This window comes from Monodon monoceros, unplaced genomic scaffold (assembly GCF_005190385.1).
Source record: "Monodon monoceros isolate NGI ecotype Baffin Bay Population unplaced genomic scaffold, NGI_Narwhal_1 Super_Scaffold_17, whole genome shotgun sequence".
In the NCBI taxonomy this organism is placed as follows: Eukaryota; Metazoa; Chordata; class Mammalia; order Artiodactyla; family Monodontidae; genus Monodon; species Monodon monoceros.
The window spans coordinates 28,671,290-28,693,530 of NW_021703773.1; the positions used below are offsets into that span (position 1 = coordinate 28,671,290).

Here is a 22,241-nt window from a genome sequence, read left to right on the forward strand (position 1 = left end):
GTTGAATTGAGGCTTTGTATGAGTCATTTATGGCCAGTTTTTAAATTAGTGAATATTTGCATGTAATTAGAAATGTTGGATTCTTAATGACTGACCTACAAATGAATGTAGGACGGTATTTCACATATAGTCTATGTTAATATTAAGACTTAATTGAATTTGTGCATTTTGGTTGTTCTGCTTGAAATGAAGGTCATAGGTAATTGAATATACCTCTTTTTTCCCCCACCATGGGAAATACTCTTAGGAGTAATAGGGTTAGCATTGATAAGTTAACAGCAACAATAAAAACACTCACATAAAACAAACCAAATTTTCTTTATGGCTTCACAGATGTATCTTGTGATTTTTCCAGAGGGAACAAGGTATAATCCAGAACTAACAAAGGTCATTTCAGCTAGTCAGACATTTGCTGCTCAAGAAGGTAAGTAAAACATTACCTGTATTTGAAAATAAAATTTTTGAAGATAATGACCTTTTAAATTTTTGTTCCTAGAGAAGATATTTATGTTTTACGACAGATGAAATGAATGAATGTTTTTATTCCTTGAATGAATGTCTGTATTATTTCTTAGGAAATGAAGTTTCTTCTCATTAATTCATATGCATGTTATTACATATGTCTGAGAGATTAAATTCAGGTGCCTCCTACAGTACGTATTTTGGTACCGTGGCTTTAGGCAAAATCTATCTGGGCTCATGATTATTTAGATGGAACCTTTTTCTGCAGTCTGGGTTCTGTGTGATGGACAGAGTTTCTATTTTGTAGGTTGACAGACCTAGATTGGAATCCAGATTCTGACATTTATTAGCAGTGTGGTTGCAAGCTGCCTGATGTTACTGAGCATGAGTTTGCTCGTCTCTTAAAAAAGATCTGTGGATTCTGCATCCATGGATTCAATCAACCACAGATGGAAAACATCTAAAATACATTTTTTTCAGGAAGTTCCAAAAAGCAAAACTTGAAATTGCCATGCTGGCAACTATTTACAAAGCATTTACGTTGCACTTACAACTATTTACATAGCATTTGTGTTGTATCGGTTATTAGAAGAAATCCAGAGCTGATTTAAAGCATACAGGAGGATGTGTGCAAGTACTAGGCCGTTTTATAGAAGGGGCTTGAGCATCTGTGGATTTTGGTATCCAAGGGGTGGAGTTGGGATTGGGGCTAGTCTTAGAAGCAATCCCCTGTGGATACCAAGGGGTATGCCTAAGTCTGTGTAAGAATTAAAGTAGAAGATGTGTGAAGTTCCTATTGGAGAATATTACACACAGTTAGTTCACAGTTCTTAAAAGCTATTAATGTCCCCAATAATGAGAATGTTCTTAACATCATATTTTAGAAAATTGGATAACTGATACACCAATAAGCTATACAATTTAACCAAATTGGCTGTGTTCTCAAAGGTGTCTCTAAAGATTGACCGTGGATTAGCATGTGGTCTGCCTGCTTTGATCAGCAGCGCTACCCTAACAGATGCCTTGTTGCAGCGCTCTGCCAGGGCCTCTGAGGTTATGAGAGCCTGCTGCAAGGGTGGTACTGTTCTGTGTCTGCTCTGACCCATGTGGTAGTGATCATTCGAAATGTGGCTGGTGCATCAGAGGAAATGCATGTTTAATTCTAGCTGGTTTGAGTCAACTCATCATGATCTGAGACTGAATTCTCCCCCTAGACTTCCATCTGGCTCGTCTCCATTTTCCTCCTACCCTCTGGTGCTTCGCGCTTAGTCTCCTTTCTAGCCTCCTCTTCTGCTTCATTCTTTCCTGTTTCATGTTATTTCTGGTGTCTGACTTTGGTCTTTTTCATTTATTTCACTTTCTGTGTTTTTCATGGTGGCCTTCATCTAAAATCCAGAGCTGTCGCCACCATTTATTTCACTGCAGATGACTCACAAAAAGCTTTCTCCCATCCGCACCTCTCTGCCTGACTCAAGACCTGTATTCACAGTGGCCCAGCGGAGAGCTTCACCTGACTGATGTCCCAAACTTGGTGTGTCAAATACAGTATTTACCTTTCCACTCATACGCTCTATCAGCTGGGCCTCTCTCTTCAAGGTTCCTTCAGCTTTTCTTTACAGAATATACACGTATCCCTCTTGTACTAGTATTTAGTCTTAGATGAACATTACCACTAGCTTTGGGCTGCATTCCCAAGCACATATTAATTCATATAACCTTAGGCAGGTTACTTTATTTTTTTTGGTCTATTTCCTTATTTGTAAATCAGGAATCATAATATCTCCTTCATAGGGCTTTTGTGAGATTCAGTGACATAATGTTTATAGAAAGCCTGGTATGTAATATATATTTACTAAGTCATTACTGCTAACTTAGAAAATGGAGGAGAGGTACCACCACAGGTAAATCTATTAATAATGGCAAAAATTGATAGCCGATCCTGAGGGATAAAACAGAAGGGCTAATAAAATTGGATGTAAGAACTCCAATCATTACCATTTGGAGCTATTATGTAAAAGGCAAGCAAGGCTATGTCTTGTAACCACATTCCTTTAAGAAATATTCATTACAAGGCAGATATGAGTCCTTATCCAATCGAGGATAGATAAGAACACACGTATATGATGTACAAAGAGATAAGGTGTGAGAAGTACAGATAACATTCCGTGGGAGTTGAAGGAAAAGAGAACTAGTGACACACAGGGTGTCTGGATGACTGCCAAGAGGAGGTGACGTCGGAAATGTAGAATTAGGGCCGACACGTATGGGGAAGGGAGGGAATTCTAGGTATAAGAAATAACAATAGCAAAGACATGGAATTAAGAGCAAAGAGTTTGATGTCTTCAAGCAAAAGATGAGTGAAGGAGAGCTGTGTGAGTTCAGTGCGTCAGGCTGGCGTGAGTATCAGTCATGGCAGGCGGCGAATTTTAGGCTTAGTGGTCTGGACGTCACTGCAGAGTTGAATGGAAGTCATTGAACAGTATGCTTTGTAATTAGTTCATTATGTTTTATTTAAGAAGTCACAGTCTTAATTCCATTTTTCTAAAAGCATGTTCTGTAACTGAGCCCACAAGATATTTTGGGGAAAAAAAGGGTTTCATGTCCAAATGGGTTTAGAAAATGTTGCATTTTATATCCTTTCCTCAGGGAGTTATAGTTCACGTTTGTGTATTAGTCTCAGAAAAGTACTGTTGTGAAAATGTCTTATTTTGTTTAAGGAACCGTTTTCTAGATTTGTATAAGAAAACAATGATCTAAAATGGTTACACAAAATTTGGGGTTTTCATGAAGTAAATTTTTATGGTTTCAGAAAATTGCGGCTCTCCTGAATTATTCCTTCTCCAATGATTCTAGATTGCTGAGCCCTGACTTTAACAAAATATATATTTTACTCTTTGAAGCTTAAAATAGTTTATAGATGAATTAGTTTGAGACTCTTCATAAAAACTTGAGTTATGAAGGCCATAAACTATATAAATTTTCAGTTACACTTGTGTGTCACCTCTTATATCCACTTTAATTCTGTTTAGGAATTACAATTTTATGTTAGATGAGATGAAAGGGAAACAATAAACTTAATATTTGGGAATTTTTTTCCTGTTACTTTTCATGTGTCTTGTAAAATCTGATGCATTTTGTTGTCATTAAATAATCAACTACATCTTGGAACACGTGTTTTCAATGAGTTGAACAGAGAGCTGAACTCTGGAGAAGTTGACCTAGAGTGCTTTAAGTCTTCACAGACTGTGCTGATTTCATTTTTGATTTCTAACATGTAACACATTCTGCTAAGGTGGTACAACTAGCCATAATGTCTTCTAGGAGTTTATAATTTAATAGGAGAGATAAACATGATTGTATTTGTTATCTATTGAGGTGTAACATATTATTCCGTACCTTAATGGCTTAAAATGACAAACATTTATTATCTCACGGTCTCTGTGGGTCAGATGTGTTTAGCTGGTGGCTTCGCGCTCAGGGTCGGTCTGAGGCTGCAGTCAAGGTGTCCGCCGGGGCCGTGGTCACATCCTGGCTTCCCTGGGGAGGAGCTGCCCCCGCGCTCATCACACGGCTGTCAACAGGCCTCGGGTCCCCTGTGGCTGTTGGCTGCAGAGTCCGTTTCTTGACACTTGAGCCTCTTCACAGAGCTCCTAACAACAGGACAGCTTGCTCCTCTAGAGCGATGGATCAGGGAGGGGCGGGGACAGGAAGAGGGAGAGGTAGTGACAGTGGGAGCATAGGGGAGGGTGAGCAAGCCAAGCATGGTCTTCTCAGAACCTAACCTCAGAAGTGACACCCCGTCGCTTTTGCCATATTCTCTTCATTAGAATCAGTTCACTGGGTCCAGCCCACACCCCAGGGGAGACTGTACAGGGGTATGACTACAAAGAGGGCCGTGCTAGAGGCTGCCGACCTCAGTGGTGCTCAAGTAGGAGTTTTGCGTAAATAGTGACATCGCGCTAGACTGTGATGAGACACCGATGAGCAGAGTGCACTTGAGGTTAACTCAGTTCCGGATGCGGGTTCGGTGAGGCTTCCTGGGAGAGGAGGCATCTGGGCAGCTGTAAAGAGCCTCGCTGGAAGAGGCGTTGGTCGTGGGGAGGCTGCCTTTCAGTAGGAAAGGGTGGCACGAGCCCAGGAGCACTGAGAGCTCTCTGCTGTCTCAAAGCACAGTCAGTGTGTGGGGCGTGGGGCAGAGTGAGAGCCTGGGGGGGGTTCCCGCTACTGGCAGGAAGGCCTGAGCGCGGCTCCGCAGGGGCAGTTGAGGTCCTCACAGTAGTAACCAGATGTCCAGAAACTAGTACGCTGTTTTCAACAGCTTCGCCTCTTACAACCCTTTCATAATGTGTGATGGACTAATTCATTAAATATATTAAGCAAGTCAGAATTAGCCCTGGACATTTTATTGTATCTTGTCACGGGTCAGATCACTAGTTGTTGTTGAGGTATAATAAGTTTGCATGATGGAATGAGTATAATCCCAGATTACTGTCTGTGTGGAGAATAACATAGAATTATTGTGTGTTTTGGCTCTGAAGGACTAATGATTTCTTTTGTACAATTTACGTGTGTGTATGTGTGTGTGTGTGTGTGTGTGTATTCCTATTTAAATATTGGTGTACTTTTTTCAGTTGGGTAAGACAAATGGTTATTTGCAAATAGATTTATTTACTGTGTTATGTTTACGCAGATTTGTCGTTTCAGTCCAGGTTTTAGGGCCTGTGTTAGTCACCTCAGGCTGCCGTAACAAGCCACCACAGACTGAGTGGCTTAAACAGCAGACATTTATTTTCTCCCAGTTCTGGAGGCTGGATGTCCAAGATCAAGGTACCAGCAGGGTTGGTTTCTCTTGAGGCCTCTCTTCCTGGCTTGTAGGCAGCCACCTTCTTGCTGTGTCCTCACATGACCTTTCCTCTGTGGGCTCGCTCACAGAGCGAGGTCTCAGGCATCTCTTCCTCTTTTTATAAGGACATCAGTCCTGTTGGACTAGAGCCCCACCTTTATAACCTCATTTAACTTGAATTACCTCCCTAAAGACCCTTTGGGGTTAGGGCTTCAAAATGAATTAGTGGGGCAGGGGTGGGGTGGGGACAGGGACAGACACTTCTGTCCATAAAGGGCCTTAAATTATTTTTCTATATGTAATTACATTTAATACTAATATTTCTTAATTTATCATTTTAAAAACAATGTATATAAATACATTATATAAATATTATTACCTTATAAATTTAATACCTTATATATAGCTACTAAAAGTTACTTATTTTTAAAAATGCACACTAATTTTGTAATGCTAAAACAAGTACTTTTTTTTTTTTTTTTTTTTTTTTTTTGCGGTATGCGGGCCTCTCACTGTTGTGGCCTCTCCCGTTGCGGAGCACAGGCTCCGGATGCGCAGGCTCAGTGGCCATGGCTCACGGGCCCAGCCGCTCCACGGCATGTGGGATCCTCCCGGACCAGGGCATAAACTCGTGTCCCCTGCATCGGCAGGCGGACTCTCAACCACTGCGCCACCAGGGAAGCCCTACTTAAAAATTTTTACCAGAATAAATATTGCTGTTTACTCCTCCTGCCTTTTCACAGTCCTTTCAGCTGCCCTTTTGCGAATTCTTGATCCACTCAAGCCTGGTCTGAACTCTCAGTCAGCAGTTCTCAGATTGGTGCCGGAACCAGCAACATCAGCATTGTCCAGAAACTGGCGTGAAATCCAGATTCTCAGGATCCATCCCAGACCCACTGCCTCAGAAGCTCTGGGGCTGAGGCTCAGCCTTGCAGATGACCCTGAGGCATCCCAAAGTTTTAGAACCACTGGTCCAAGTAAGATTAGTTGTGTGCTCAACGGGCTAGTTGGGTCAGATTCTGGTGTTTTAACTAGAACATGTGGATCTATTATTTATTGGTAAACTTTCATTTTATTCTTGTTTCATTAAGAAAAAGAAAAAAATAATAGCAGTTACTTACCCATTGTAGGGAACAGACATGGGGAATAGGGAAGGGGCTTTCCATCTGGGTCCTGTAAACGTTCAGGTACCGCTTTCCTAATTTAAGTCTTTCTCAGTTATGTGAGGTGTTTCATTTGAACTCATTTTCCTTAGAAGCGTTTTAGATATTTTGCTAGGAAAATTGGCTTCCAGTGGTTGCTAGGAAGTTTGGCATCTTATGTATCTTAATCTTCCCCCTGCAGCTATTCAAGTGAGCTCAGAAGTCGTTTTTACCACAGCAGCCAGCAGGATGATAGACATAAACTTTTAGAACTCTAGTAGTGGAAGACAGAAATTTTAGTGACACACCTATAATGGCAAAACAGATACCTAGAATTTTCATGTTATTGAGCAAGTTATATTATTGATCAAGATCTTTGTAGTTTTAAAACTCTTTAGGATTTGTGGAATTCAGCTTTCATCCTTTGAATAACACTGCCTATTGTATAGGTTTAAGGGTCCTTTCAAAACATAAAAGCAAAAGGATTTTTTTTGGTAGACTTCACTCAGTAGAAGTTATTATTATATCTGGAACATCATATAAACAAATTTAAGTGGCAAATGGCAAGCTAATAATATTTGTAATATATGGCATATTAATAAACTTAGTATAGAAAGAGATCTTGCTAATTCGTAAGAAAAAGACAAATGAAATAATGGGGAAAAGGACATGAATAGGAAATTTAAGAGATATGAATGATCCACACCAGTGAACAAATGTCCTTCCTCTCTAATAATCAAAGTAATACAAATTAAATGAGCATTGTGAAACCAGCTTTTGAAGGCCAACCTGGCAAACATTAAAAAAGAAAGTTACTGCCCAGTATTGGCCCAGGTTTGGTGGAAAAGACACACTTCTCGTTCTGCTGGGCGCTAAGACGACATACTTGTTTCCCGTGGTGCTGTAACAAATTGCCACAGATGTGTCCTCTTACAGTGCCGGCAGCTGGGAGTGTGAAATGGGTCTCACGGGCTGAAATCAGTGTGGGCATAACTGTAGCTCTATTCGTAGGCTCTCAGTGAAAGTCCGTTTTCTTGCACAGGATCCAGTGATGGTTTAATGCTCTGCGTTTATAGTCTTGAAATTGCACTGGGTCCTGCAGATTATGTAGCTGGTTCTGCCTCTACCTCCTCCTTGCTGTTCCTTCCTCTGAACCTTTTTCTTTTTTGGCTTAATTCTGACCCGTCTTTCCTTGGCCCTGCTGTAACTCTGAAGGCCTTCGGGAGCTCTCCTGTGTCTCCTGGCCCTGCACTCTGCTCCCCTCACCTTGTACTTCCTGTCCCCTGGCCTTTTGACAGTCATTAGCTGTCAGTAACCCGGCTTTTTCTACCTTCTCAGCAACTGGGAACGTGATAAAAATCCATGCTGATTGCCGTCTGCAGCCAATCCACACCATCAAATCTCAGCTGAGCCAATTACGCTGTGTTTAGCGATTCTTTATTTTTCTCTTTTTGACTATCTGTTCTATTTTTCAGATTCTCCCCCGCACATCTCAGGGTTTCTCTGCCTTGAAGAAGTTATGTTTCTCTGACAAGATCGTATCATACAATCATATTTATCTCTGTTTCAAAATCTTAATGTTGCTGCTTCAGCAGTTGTCTTTTGCTCGCATTACCTCCACACTGTTCCCCCGGTTCACAAGCACAGCCTGTTTCTCACATGGATGGATCGTGTGTGTGTGTGTGTGAGAGTGTGCACATATACCCCACCTAAGGCTTTGCTGTTGTCTCTGTCCTTTTCTTTGGCGCTAGAGAAGTGTGGGCCCCATGCATGCTCACATTTACTCCACCCAGCCTCCAGAAGCTAATCCCAGTGAGCTCTGACTCAACGGAGTGTCACGTCACTTTGGTCACTTGTCGTATTTGTTAATGTGCACGTAATATACAAAGTCATTACTTATGCTCGCCTTGTCTTCTCTCCCTTTAGTATTCTCAGTCGCTGCCGTTACTTCAGTTGTCATGTCTAGTCAGATGATTCCCAGATGTTTACTTCTGCCATTTTAAGACCATATTTTCAACTACTTGTAGAGGGTTCTCTCCAACTTCAGCTTCAGCGCCCCAACTTGAGTCACCTTTTCCTTGTTAGCTGCCTCCTGCTCTGCCACTTGTGCTCTTTCTGCACGATGGGTATCCGCACACACGCTGACACACACACACCCTCGCCCGGCGCTTCCTCATGCCCATCTCTTCCTATTGAGGACACAGCCTCGTCCATGTCTTCTAGGGCAGAAGCCTCGTTACTTTTTACTCCGTTTTTTTTTTTTAACTGCCACATTTAATTTTTGCTGAATCGATGTATATTTGGTTTTTTGAACATCACTTGACTACATTTTCTCTTTCCAGTTGCACTACTTCAGTCCTAATTCAGGACCTCATTGCCTATGACCTGATATCCTAAACTATTTCTGAAACCTAAACTGTTCTTCTTAGCACCTAGATATTATTTCTCCTTTGGCCTAAAATCCATGGAGTCCCACAGACCAACATAAGTACATCCGCCCATCGTTCTAAAGCCTTCAGCAGTGTCGTCCGGTGCACTTAGCAGTCTTAACTCCTTACTGGCTCTGGACATGTGCTCCACAGACCTTCCACATCCTGCCTCTCTTCCTTCATTCATCCGCTAGGCTTTCCCCCACTTTCTACCCTACTAGCCTCCATCCTGGCCTCGCTCCAACGTGCTGTTTTTCCTGAAGCCTTTACCAGTAAGTTATGAGTGAGTGACAGTATCTTTAAGTGTGAGTAATATTTTTATATTCTGAGGATATTTTTAATCTCTTAAGACATTCTACCAGGTACTATAGCTATTTATTTTATTGTCTCATTAACCTCTAACCTACATGTTTATAGTTTTAGAGTAGTATCTTGTTAATAATTACTGAATAAGAAAGTACTGAACAAGACATTATAAAGTCTTGTGAGCTGTGTGACTTTGAGCAAATGATTTTATCCCTCTGAACCTTGGTTACTTAATTTGTGGGAGTAAAGTGAGATGATAATACATATGTGTATGTGCAGGTATATATATATTATATATATATAGATATATATAAAATGTAGAATCCCCTGCATGGATCAATAAAGATTTTCTGTCCAATGAGTATCATTCATTTATGTTTCCAATATATAATACTAACAACACAATTTCAGTTATACCAAGCATCACTATAATGGCCCTCGGGGAGAAGCTTGGTCAAAAGGTAAGGTAGAGTATCGTTAGTACCAACTAGAAGTTCAGGAGATCTAGAGATGGAAACAAGGCACAGCACATACTAAAACAGGCCAGATATTGACCAGAAACAATTTAATTAGCTACCATTTTCCTATTTAGGGCTCAGAGGTTTTCTCTTCCGTAGAGGCAGAGGCAGTCCTCAGTATGGTGAGCTCGAGCTCAAGCAGTTAATTATAAATGCCTGTTATCTGGCTCTCTCTGTACTGAAACTCTAATTGGTCTCTATAGTGTTATTATGAAATTGGTTTTATTTTATATTTATTTATTTTTGGTCGCGTTGGGTCTTCATTGCTATGCGCGGATTTTCTCTAGCTGTGGCGAGCGGGGGCTACCCTTCGTTGCGGTGCGCGGGCTTCTCACTGCGGTGGCTTCTCTTGCTGCGGAGCATGGGCTCTAGGCACGTGGGCTTCAGTAGTTGTGGCATGTGGGCTCAGTAGTTGTGGCTCACATGCTCTAGAGCGCAGGCTCAGTAGTTGTGACGCACGGGCTTAGTTGCTCCTTGGCATGTGGGATCTTCCCGGACCAGGGCTGGAACCCGTGTCCCCTGCGTTGGCAGGCTGATTCTTAACCACTGCGCCACCAGGGAAGTCCCTATGAAATCGGTTTTATAATAATGACCCAAGGTTTGGAGCGGCCCCTAGTACATTCCTCAGTGAGAAGACTTTGCCTTCACTTTGTCTACATACTAGTGATAGGTATTTCTTATTCATCTGTCACAAAGTTGATTTTTCCAAATCTTCACTATAACTCATTTTTAGGGAAGTATTACTTTTCTGTCTTCTTATCTTCTTACTGACTTAACTTAGATTCTAATAATTGTTCTTACTGAATACCACAGTGTGATTCTGTAGAACTATGGACGTAATAAAACTGGGTGAGTTCCAATAGCAAAGAAGGAAGTATTAACTAATTTAATTGACAAACCAATGTTTCCCAGCCTGGTATACTATTCAGATTTTTGTTATAAGTTTGTGAATAAATTAAACTGTTTCTGCCCTAGGGACTCAAGTCAGACATGTGGTTGTGGGAATCTTTGTCTTTCCCACACCACTCTGCATTTTAAAAATTCTTCTGCGGGAAGATCCCAACATACTATAGCTGTTCTTTCTTATGCAGCTAATTTTCCCTGGAGAGAAGCCATAGAAAATCCAAATCAAGTTTTTTCTAGTCTATTTTCATGTCACTTCTTCAGAGAGCTACACTTTTCTGTTAAATTGTCAATAAATATTCTAATCCAGGAAAAGGGGGACAGTAGGAAATAGGAAGGGGAAAGGAACAAATTCTTAGCATTAGCAGGCACACTAATGAATGTGTGATTAATTATCCTATATAAATTGCAATATTGTCTCACTTAAAGAAGCTTTTGAAAGTATAGGTGTGGTATATAACTGATTCAGTTTGCGGTACCCCTGAAACTAACACAACATTGTGAATCAACTATAGTCCAATAAAAGCTTAAAAAAAAAAAGTATATGTGTGTGTATATATATAAATAATATACTCAAGAGAATTGAAATCGTATGTTCATACCAAGACTTGTTCATGTGCAGCATTCATATGCAGTTTATATGAATGTTCATAGCTGCATTGTTCACAATAGCCAGAGGGTGAAAACAGCCCACATGTCTGTCAGCTAGTCAATGGATTTACAAAATGTGGCATATCCATACAATGGAACATTATTCAGCCAGAAAAGTAATGAAGTACTGATGTATGTGCCGGACACAAACGTCCACATGCTGTGATTTCATTTACGTGAAATGTTCATAATCGGGAAATCCATAGAGACCTAAAGTTGATTTGTGGTAGTGGGGTGGCTGTGTGCCAGGGAGGATAGTGTGCAGTGTCTGCCGTGGCTGAAAGGTGTCTTTGGAGTGGTGAAAATGGTCTGGGATTTGTTAGTGGTGAGGGTTGTATAGCTCTTTGAATAAACTAAAAACCATTGAATTGTATACTTTACAATGGTGAATTTTATGGTATGTGAATTAGAGTTCAGATTTTTTAAAAAGTTTACCGAGGAATTAGATTCTTTGGTTACCCTAAAAGTCAGGCCAGTATTTCATGTTATATAGACCACATCAGCTCTTAGTTCAAATATTGTACACAGTGGGGGTCATTTAGGTTCCCACCGCATCTCTATTTGAGTAGAAATAGAACTGAAAGAATCAGGGACTTGGAGTCAGAAATTAGGGAATTGTTCCTGAATCTTGAGTGACCATGGGCAAGGTGCTACCACCTTTATTCTGTTGCCAGAAATGAGGATCATATGTTTACTCTTGTCAGAGTTTTCCAAATCAAAGGGTTTCTGAGAGGCCATAAGCTTCTTGAGGGCAGGTTTTCCAACAGCTTCCCACCAGGTCTTATACATGTAGATGTTTAATAAATGTGTATTAAATGAATGTTGATTTAAATTGAGAAAGTCATGTGAGAGTGCTGTCTAAACTTTCTTAACGTCCTATAGGTATGAGATTTAACCGAAAGTATATACTGGTCTATTAGTGGAAACTTAAAAACAATTTAGATGTTATGTTCTATTTCCAAGGTGTTCTGTAACTAATTTATGGCCACACTGAATACTTCTTTTCTAGGCCTTCCAGTATTAAAACATGTGCTGACACCAAGAATAAAGGCAACTCATGTTGCTTTTGATTCTATGAAGAATTACTTAGATGCAATTTATGATGTTACAGTGGCTTTTGAGGGGACTGTGGATGATAAAGGGCAGCGGAAAGAAGCGCCGTCCATGGCTGGTAAGTTGGTTTTGAGTGAGTCATATATGTTTACCCAGGTAAAGTTTATTTTTTAAAAAAGGTAGGTGTATTCTATTACATTACATTGATATGGTTTCCAAGTATATATACTTGTATTTCTCACATATTTTTTATTAATCTGTAACAGTTGAAATTTCATTAGTCCTGCTAAGTTTGGTACTTCTTGGCTGTCCTGTTAGTCCTTGAACTTGCCCAATATCATTAACTCAGCCTCTTTCCTCCCAAGGTTTACACCAAGAAATGGAAAAGTTACAAAAATCTAAGGAAGGAGTGAGGCAGGAGAGTGGAACCTAGCAGCGCCGAGGTGAATCTAAGGAAGGAGTGAGGCAGGAGAGTGCAACCTAGCAGCGCCGAGGTGAATCTAAGGAAGGAGCGAGGCAGGAGAGTGCAACCTAGCAGCGCCGAGGTGAATCTAAGGAAGGAGCGAGGCAGGAGAGTGCAACCTAGCAGCGCTGAGGTGTGCACTGATGCTCAGTGTCTATCTTTGTATGTGTTTTTCATATAACATTGGTGACATCTAGTGTCACTGACAGTTACGTGACTTTTTCTTTTTTTCAGCCATGTGCTAGGTATTAGGGACCTTTGAGCTACTGTTTATGTCAGAATAACCAGAAAAAACTAGAATTGTAAGCAAGCAGAATGTTTTAGTTAGACATACCCACAGACACTCGTGATTGCTGTCGACGTTTGAACGTGGGGTGGGCACAGGAAGCGTGTGGAGCTGCCGTCCCCTCCTCAGGGTGTCAGTTGCTGGGGGCCTCATGCTTCGCCTCGGCAGCTGCCGGCCGTGGGACTAGCTTGCTTGTCAGGGTGCTTCTCTCCATAGCAGCTCTTGAAGGCAGCTGTTCAGAACGTGTTCAGGGGCACAGAGGGTAGCTCCCAGACGTTGGGAGAGCGGACAGAGGGCTGAGGCAGGAAGGGACTAAAAGGTGGCAAATTTTATGGTGGCGGGAGGAGGTCAGACCTGGGGCAGCTGCACCTAAAGCAAGACCGACCGACCGCTCTCGCGACCACCTTCAACTCCGAGTAAAGCCGGAAGCTCACGCTTTCTAAATTTTATTTTAAGTGTAATTCTTTGGCATATATTATACATCATACAGTTTAAAAATCAAAAGTATATAAAGTGTACAGTGAAACGGCCTGTTTCCACCCTGTCCCCATCCACCTGGTCTCCCCCTTCCCCTCCGCAGCGGTAACCACTTTTCTTCCTTTCTTGTGTATCGTGTGTACAAATTTACTGTCCATCCCTCTTACAGAAAAGGCAACATATAATACTTTTTTTTCTTTTTTAACCATGGAAGGAGTCATTCACCCAGTTCTGCATTTGAGGACAGTGCATTTAGTTATTCAGCAGTATTGCCATCCGTTTATCAAACGTTGTTCAAAAAGTAAGATTAAACACATTTTTATTGTTTATGAAAACCAGATCTAATTCCCATAATAACCTTTTAAAAATGCTGCTTTATCATGTCACCATCCAGTCCTAGGAACTCGTGGGCTGGGCCGCGCCCACGGGATCAGCGCTGGCGTCCCGGGACTCAGCATCCTGGTCCCTAAGCCCCTCCTTCACATCGTTTCCTCCTACTCTGTGCTGCTCGCTGGGTGGGACCGCTTTCCTCGCTGTCACTGAAACCCTCCTGCACCTCTACGCGGGCTCTGACCGAGGGCCGTGTGTAGGCCAGGCCACCTTCCCCTCTGTTGCTCTCATCCAAGTCTGCAACCTTGTCCCCATGAAGGCTTCCCTCGCTCCTCTGCTTGCTAGCTCACGAAGCTTCCTCTTGCTCTCCGCTCCCGTGGCACAAAGTGCACGTAAGGTTAGCACTTGGCATGTGGCTAATGTGCCCCCGCTCAGGTAGATCAGAAGTGCCTTTGGAGGCAAACCATTTTCAGCTGTGTCTCCCGGGCTCCAGACCCAGCGCCCCATCTCGTTGCTCCACTTGCTCTGCACCGTAGCCGACGGGGCTTTGTGTATTCATGACGGAGGTCTCTGTTTTTGAAAAGGCTGGCTTTCCTAGCTGTCACACTCAGAAGCCATGTGGAAAACAAAATGTGTCATTTCGTCAATTAAGAGTAAATATTTCCGCAAGGAAGACTACAGCAGAGTAAAACCAAAAGGCAAGCGGAGGGTTGCAGAGAAAAAGGCTGATTTCCTTAATGTACAAAGTGTTCCTATAAATTGATATGATCAGTAGTAACTCAGTAGAAAAATGGGTAAAGGGCAAGAACAGACAGTTCACAGAAAAAATTTGTTCAACCTCATTCATAATAAGAAAAATTCAAATTAAAACGTATAATGAGATACCATTTTTTTACTATCAGACTGGCAAAAATCCCCATTAGCAGGTTAGATAACAGGCCCTGTGGGTGAGATTAAAGTATCTCAGAGACTTTCATACTTTGCTGATAGGAGTGCAATACAGTACAACCTCTGTAGAAGTTGTCTAGACAATGTCTATCAAAGTTACAAAAGCATTTACATTCCCACTGCTGAGACATTTTTCTACAAATATACCTGTGCACGTAAGAGATGACATCTGTTGTGTGTTGATTTTGATTGTGAGTTGAGACCCGTAGCTTGAAAAACTCTCATTATTACATAAACTGATTGATACGCTGCTCTACTTAGTCTAGTATAAATTAAGATTCACTTTAAATTTAGATGTAAGTAGGATTAAGTATAAAATTCCATAACTTGGAATATTGTAGGTACCTTGTGGCTGAGTTGAATAAGTATTAAATGTTATCTCCATACACAGTGAGCTGTTATTTAATATTCATATTTGATAGCCCAATTAAAAATTTTTTTCCATAAAGTTGCTAGATTGTTCATAGATATGCCGTAGACCGGTGTTTCTCAAAGCCCTGTAGGAGGATCGAGGTTCCATCAGAGTTACCTGGGTGGCCTCAGCTGCACTGCAGACGGCTAACGGGCTCGCTGCAGCGGGGCTGAAGCTGCGTGCTGGTGACTCTGCAGGGGTCCTTGCGGTGGCCAGCGTCTAGTAGCGTGGGTCTCATGAGGCCTCGTGTCAGAGAGGGCGACGGCAGGTAGTGAACCGTGTCCTTCCCGTTTCGTGGTCTGTTTCATTAGAATGTGGGTATGGCTCAGAGCCATCTGGGCGTCCTCTTGTGGTTCATCTGGTCTTTTCAGCAAAGTCTGAGCGCTTTCGTGGACAGCGTCCATTGGGCAGAGGTGAGACAGGGCAGTTTGATTGTAATTGATTTGTAAATCCTGTTTTTAAAATGGGTGGTGTACCAGAAGAAATTGTGAGCTAAAGGACAACAATTGATATTCTGTTTAAGCGTTTTATATGGTTCTAGGTAACTTTTTTGTCTTAATATTTTCTTATACGAAAAAACATATTCAGAGGGAAAGAAGGGAAAAAACTCTACAAACTCACCTGTCCAGATGCAGCCCCAGACAACAGTTCAGATGTTTCCCTCAAAGTCTTCTTTTCTGTAATGTCTGTATGTTGGCGTGATGTGCCTTTATGTATTTTTTTAAATGAGATTTTATTTATGTATATGTATCTTCATATCCTGCTTTTTTTCCCCTTAATAGTGTGTCATGAACATCTTTACATGTCAGTATATACACTTACGTAATATTTGTATAAGGCTACGTAGTATTCATTGGTGTGAATATACAACAATGTATCTATCCAGTTTTTGTTGGATTTAGGTCATATTGGTTTTTTGTTTTTGTTTTCAGAGGGAAGGGGGCAGGTTGTAAGGCGGACGGTAAGCAGTATGGGCACCACCCACGGGCCCGGCGTGCAGAGGCGCACAGCTCAGCCCGCACACATCCTGGGCCCCGCTGTCTGTGCTCTGCCTTTCTCGCTAGGCTCCCCAGGCACAGAGCACTCGGGACTCGGTCTCTGCAGAGACTAGACCTTGTGACGTGTGTGGATACTTGGAAGACTTTCTGTTTGGCCCTAGCGTATCAATATACTCTAGGGACCTGCTGGAAAAGCTATAGTTAGAAAACAATTACACCTTAATTTGAGTACTTTCCTACATTCCCTAAATATTATGGATAATTGTTGCTCATGCCCTATGAAATGTGCCCCAACTAAAAGCGTTTTTACTAATATAGACACAAAAGCTTTATTGACTATCGAAGAAAGTATTCGCTACTCATTTCTTATCTTTGGTGGGAGAACCTCCTGGGTGCGCTGAGAGGTGATCTGGTGCTTGTATGGTCTGTATCTGGACGCCTGACCACAGGGCCTGGGCCAGCCTGTCTCCACTGCTGACGACACTGGGCCTTGGTTCGTTCATCCCCACGGGGAGACAGCAGTCCTTGCCTAGAGAGGTGCACGAAGGTCCAGTGAAGTGACGTGCACGAAAGCGTGGTGTAAATACCACAGTACCGTGTACATTTTAGGTGGGAAAACCTAAAAGCACCCATGCGAACTTCAGGGCCCTTTCCTCACACCAGCATCTTACTAGAGGCCTTGCTGACACGTCCCAAACACTTGAGTTCACAAGCATTCGTTCCTGACGCTGGAAGTGCAGTCGGTTTCGTTTCCTTGCGGACTCTGTACGTCTGTGCATGGGACTTGGAATATCAAGGATAAACGCAGTGTCAGTTGGATGACCACTTAATTAACAGAAGTGTTGAGGGGCAGGCGTAGGTAATTAAGTGAAGGTAGGAAAGTTGGTGTCGGCATCTGCGTTTTTATGTATCAGAAATAGAAATAGGAGGGTGAGGTGAGAAGTCACGTGCGGCCAACAGATTCTGGTCAGTCACCTGCAGCGCACGCGTGTGTGGGGTCCTGTCCCACGTGCCCCCAACACCCTCACGTTGCAAAGAGGAATCAGAGGAGGTGGCTTTCCGTGGTCGGCTACGTCTTGTTTCCCTTCATAATAACGTAGCTCATGACAACCTCTCAGGCAGGGGCTGCTGCTGTCACCTCCCTCGTACGGACGTGGAAACAGGCACAGAGAGGCTGACAGGTATGCGCAGGGCTGGTGAGGGCTCAGAACCCAGGCCGCTGGCTCACTGGCTGTGCTCTTGGCCCATGCCCAGTTCTGCTCCTGAAAGCACTTCTTAAGCCAGTCTTTGATTTAAAGGGAAATGGAACTTGAGGAAAATTAAGAGAAAAATATTGAAAAAGTAAAATCTTCCCTGTGGCAGTGTTTTTGCACATTTATCATCAAAGCCAATTCACTCCTAAAAGTGTAGAAAAAATGAGAGAATTTTTGATGACCTAAGTGCAGCATGTTACTCAGAGCAGCTGTAGCGAGCACTTAGCAGAAAGAGGTGTGTGTGGTCCAGAGGCGGAACCTTCTTTAAGGGTTAGCTTAAAGTCTTCCTCAAACTCTGTAGCACACTAGTCACCGCTTCTCAGAACACGTCTTTGGACACATATCGGCTTGAGATAAAAGGTCTCGGCCTCCTACTTGCATACCCACCCAGGGAACATAGCCTTCTCTTAAATCTCGTAGCAATATTTCCTTGTACTCCAGGAATTTAAGTGTGTTAATATGCTCATGTCTCCACAGAAAGCCACCTGCAGAAAAGGGTATTTCCGGACTCAAAGTTCTGTCTTATCTTGGAATAAATCCTGACCTTATCCCTTGTGCCATGTGGGCTGCAAAAAGGACCATCTGCTTTTTTCAGATTAGCATGTTTTGGGAGCTGTAATTATTGAAGGGCTCATAGCTATTCCACGGAAAGAAATTTGGTTCCCGAACCACGTAGAATACGTTAAAATACAGCAAGGATCAGGAAAGCAAGGAGTACCAGTGAGTAGAAACCACTGGCAAGTCACAGAGGAGCGGGGAGGACTGTGGAGCCGTGGAGGCAGGGCCCGGGCCGGCCCAGCACTAGGACCGAGGGGTTAAGTGCCCCTGTGCGCCCAGTGCTGCCAGCGACACCCATCCCTGCCCTGTGGGGCTCACCGCCCAGTGGGAGCAGCGGGGACGCGCGACAAGCCCTAGGCTTGGGACCGGAGGGTGGTGGCCCCGTGAAGGGGATTGGTGGGTCTGATGGTGGTTGGCATCTGGGGATCCCTTCGGAGGGTGGGTCCGTGCTTCTAGTAGAGGCCAGCCTCCTGACCCTGGGCTGCCTGTCGAATCTACTAAAGGTTGTTGTATGGAAAGTCACATTTGGTTGATTTAACTCATGACCTAGTTAACTGTGGAAGACTTGGAAGTTATTACTACTTCAGCTTGAAACCCAAAACCACCAGTTTATGATCTTTGTTTTCTTCTTCTTTTTTTTTTTTTGGCTAAAGAAAAAATCTGTTCTTCATTGTTTTTAAACTTTTTTAAAGCTCATTTTTATCGTTTTATGTAACTGTGAATTCTAAAATAATAAAAATGAAATATTTTTGTTTCTTGTTAGAATTTCTCTGCAAAGAATGTCCAAAAATTCATATTCACATCGATCGTATAGACAAAAAAGATGTCCCGGAAGAACAAGTATACATGAAAAGATGGCTTCATGAACGTTTTGAAATAAAAGATAAGTGAGTAACGACAGTTCTAGCCCTTCAGAAACAGTGGCTCAACACAGTCACTATAGTAAACAGCGTGAGACGAATGTAAACCGTTTTATTATCTTAAGAAAGCCTTTTATGAACTCAAGTCAGATCTCATTCCATGCCTCCTCTGTCCATGTTTTAAACTTGACTGTTACAAGTCACTGTGAAAGATCTTGTTATGGGGGCTGTCCTTTGTTATTTATTGCATTTCGATAATTTGTGTATAAAGATATAAAATTTTTTAAAGAAGAGAGAGACACACAGAAAGCTTTGTACTGTTGAGATGCCCCAGGCCCGCCCTCCCGGGTCCAGGGGAGTGTGTGCGTGCTGAGGGCAGGCCGGCGGTGTGTAGAGAATCGGGCTGTGGGGTGGAGGATGGTGTCTCACGTGTATGTGGAACTGACTCCAGTGTATTTGTTGGAAGAAGAAGGGGCAGTTGACATTGTCACGAAAAAAGTGTCCTTTTGCTTTTAGTATTTTGGGGCCTAAACCGTTTCTGGGGTTGGCCTTGTGTTTCTCCCACCAGTAACATGACTTGGGAGCTGGTGCAGTGTTGGCCCCTGGCTGAGAGTTGCTGTGAGTTAAGTTCCAGGCGGGGCCTCTGGATGCCTCTGGCAAAGGCGGAGCTCGAGGTCAGATGAGGGTGAGCCTGTTAGTCTCCCTGTGATTTACACAGATTTCTAAAGGTAGAAATTTTAGAATTTTCTTCTCTTTTCAGGAAGATAAAAACTGGGTTCTTAGGTTTAGATATAATACTTAGAAATTGAATTTCCGTGGATGAAAACTTCAGCATATATTATTTATTTACTATTCGTTTTGTTTTCAGTGGAAATTTTATCCTTTTTGTTTTTTGAAAGATGTGTTTTAAACATCTATACTTTTTTTCCTCTTTCTGAAAAAAATGGATCTGTGAGTTATAGGATGCACCATTTAAATTTATTAAGACCACATTGAAAAGAATGGTTTTTAAAGGCTTTAGAAAATACTTCCAGGGCTTCCCTGGTGGCGCAGTGGTTAAGAATCCGCCTGCTAATGCAGGGGACTCGGGTTTGAGCCCTGTTCTGAGAAGATCCCACATGCCGCGGAGCAACTAAGCCCGTGCGCCACAACTACTGAGCCTGCGCTCTAGATCCTGCAAGCCACAACTACTGAGCCCACGAGCCACAGCTACTGAAGCCCACGCACCTAGAGCCCATGCTCCCCAAGAGAAGCCACCGCAATGAGAAGCCCATGCATCACAACGAAGAGTAGCCCCCACTCGCTGCAACTAGAGAAAGCCCGCGTGCAGCTACAAAGACCCAATGCAGCCGCAAGAAAAAAATACTTCCAAAATTCTGTTTATGTTCAGAAATTTTACCTGTGTTTTAGTCTCCTAAAATGCTTCTTCTCAGGAAACTGCCATTGTTTCTCCTCTCCTTGTTGTATGGCAGTAAAATATTTCCTAATTAACCCTCCTAGATTAACTTTAACAAGTGAAAGCTATTAAAAATGTACTGTGTTGAAAATGAAACTATATGAAGTTTATAAACAAATTTCTGTATTTCATTGACTCTCAATTGTGCATGACAATGTGTTAAACCAATTAATCAGCGCTACCCACTTTGGATATGGAAGAAATTTTAGAAGTACGATTTATGTGTTTTGACATGAAAATGTGTTATCAGAAAAAAAACCCTGAACAATATGATTAATATCCTATGTATTTTGTGTTATAGGTGTTTATATGTATATCTAGAATGAGTCTGGACGTTTTAAAACAGTGATTTTCTCTAGGGAGTGTGAGTTGAAAGGCAACAGAAAGACTTTCCCTTTTTGTACTTTGTGTTTCAGATTTTTATGTTGAGTGTATTCTATTATAACTTTACATTTTTAAAATAAGGAAACTGCATTAGCTATGCTACTTTTCCTTCTTTTACCTGCTGTTGTAATTCCATGCGAATAGGGGTGCTGGGGGGTAACTCTCCATCTATAAGAGCTGCTGGTCTTTTCTCTGACTTGTGGTAGAATAGGAGCTGCGCGGAGGAGTGTCTGGAGGGGTAAAGACGGGGGGAGGCAGAGAAAAAGCCCGCGTGCGTGTCAGGTCCCTGTGAAGTTTTAAAGATCTAAAGTTTAAAAAACATCCCCATAAAGTTACTTGAAACCATCTGTCTGTACATATTACATATAATTCCTATACATTAATCATAGAGCATATTAAAGATATTTTTAATGTCTAGAAACTCCAATTAAACCAACTCTCTGGGTGTTTCCTATAAGGACCTATAACTTCTCCAGCATATAATAGGCAGCCAATAAATATTTGTTGAATTACAATATTGAAATGGCTAAGCCTGAAAGTTAACACTTTTTTTTTTCATTCTGGCCATAGATTGCTTATAGAATTCTATGATTCACTGGATCCAGAAAGAAGAAACAAATTTCCCGGAGAAAGTGTTAATTCTAAACTAAGTCTCAAGAAGACCTTACCATCATTCTTGATCTTAAGTGGTTTGACTGCTGGTATGCTTATGACCGAGGCTGGAAGGAAACTATATGTAAAAACGTGGATTTATGGAACCTTAATTGGCTGCTTGTGGGTTAGTATTAAAGCGTAAACGCGTAGCTGTCTCCAGGCAGTGGGATGTGCTACGTTGTTTATTACTGGCGGCTGCACATTACATCCGATTGTTCCTGAATTTAATAAGAAGTGTAAATAAAGCCTTGTTGATTGAACATTGGATGAAATAGAATTTCTGACTAAAGCCGATATGCAGTTGGTCTTGGGCAAACATACATGGTTTTACAACTTTAGTCCAGAAGCTGCTGGAAAGGGAAAAGATAAACAGAGTTTATGTTATAGTTGGCATTTCCTATGAACTAATGTCAACTCCAGAAGACTGTTAGGATTATATATTTTGTTACTGTTTTGTAATTCCGATAGCTGCATTCGTGAACATCAATTGGCAGTATATTTCACTGTATTTGTTTTCTTCAGTTTTTTACAACTTGACTGGTCCAAACTCTTATCACTGAAATATTTAGTGTCTTGCAGCTGTGTAATATTCTGCCTTGTGTTTAATTTCTCCAAGTCGATGAAAGAAATTGTAGTTAAGTATGGAGAAGGACACGAGGAGAGGCTGAGGAATGCTGGTGAGGGGAGCTCTGGTTAGCGAGGACTTGTATTGTGTTGTTAGCTGAGTTCACTTTATGTTGGCAAAGTGATTAGCATCTCTGGTATTTACTGAAACAGCTTCATTTGCACACCCTGTACTCTATACAAAAGAATAATGTATAAAAATACAAGAATTAAGTTAAAATTGTGATCCTG

General features: G+C 42.0%; 1 protein-coding gene across 3 annotated transcripts in view; it reads left to right on the plus strand.

Annotated features, from left to right (window-relative positions):
• The window catches only part of AGPAT5 (1-acylglycerol-3-phosphate O-acyltransferase 5), a 57,644-nt gene extending 35,998 nt beyond the window's left edge, over positions 1–21,646 (plus strand). Inside the window, exons 5-9 of one of the 3 annotated variants that reach the window (XM_029226591.1) lie at positions 334–424; positions 12,264–12,425; positions 18,796–18,919; positions 19,461–19,620; positions 21,303–21,452. In XM_029226591.1, coding sequence (XP_029082424.1) covers positions 334–424; positions 12,264–12,425; positions 18,796–18,919; positions 19,461–19,575 — 492 coding nt within the window. In that variant the 3' untranslated portion in view covers positions 19,576–19,620; positions 21,303–21,452. Of the gene's footprint in view, positions 1–333; positions 425–12,263; positions 12,426–18,795; positions 18,920–19,460; positions 19,621–21,302 lie in introns of all 3 variants that reach the window. The other 2 variants (XM_029226592.1, XM_029226590.1) reach the window with 2 other exon arrangements.
• Positions 21,647–22,241: the final 595 nt, after the last annotated feature.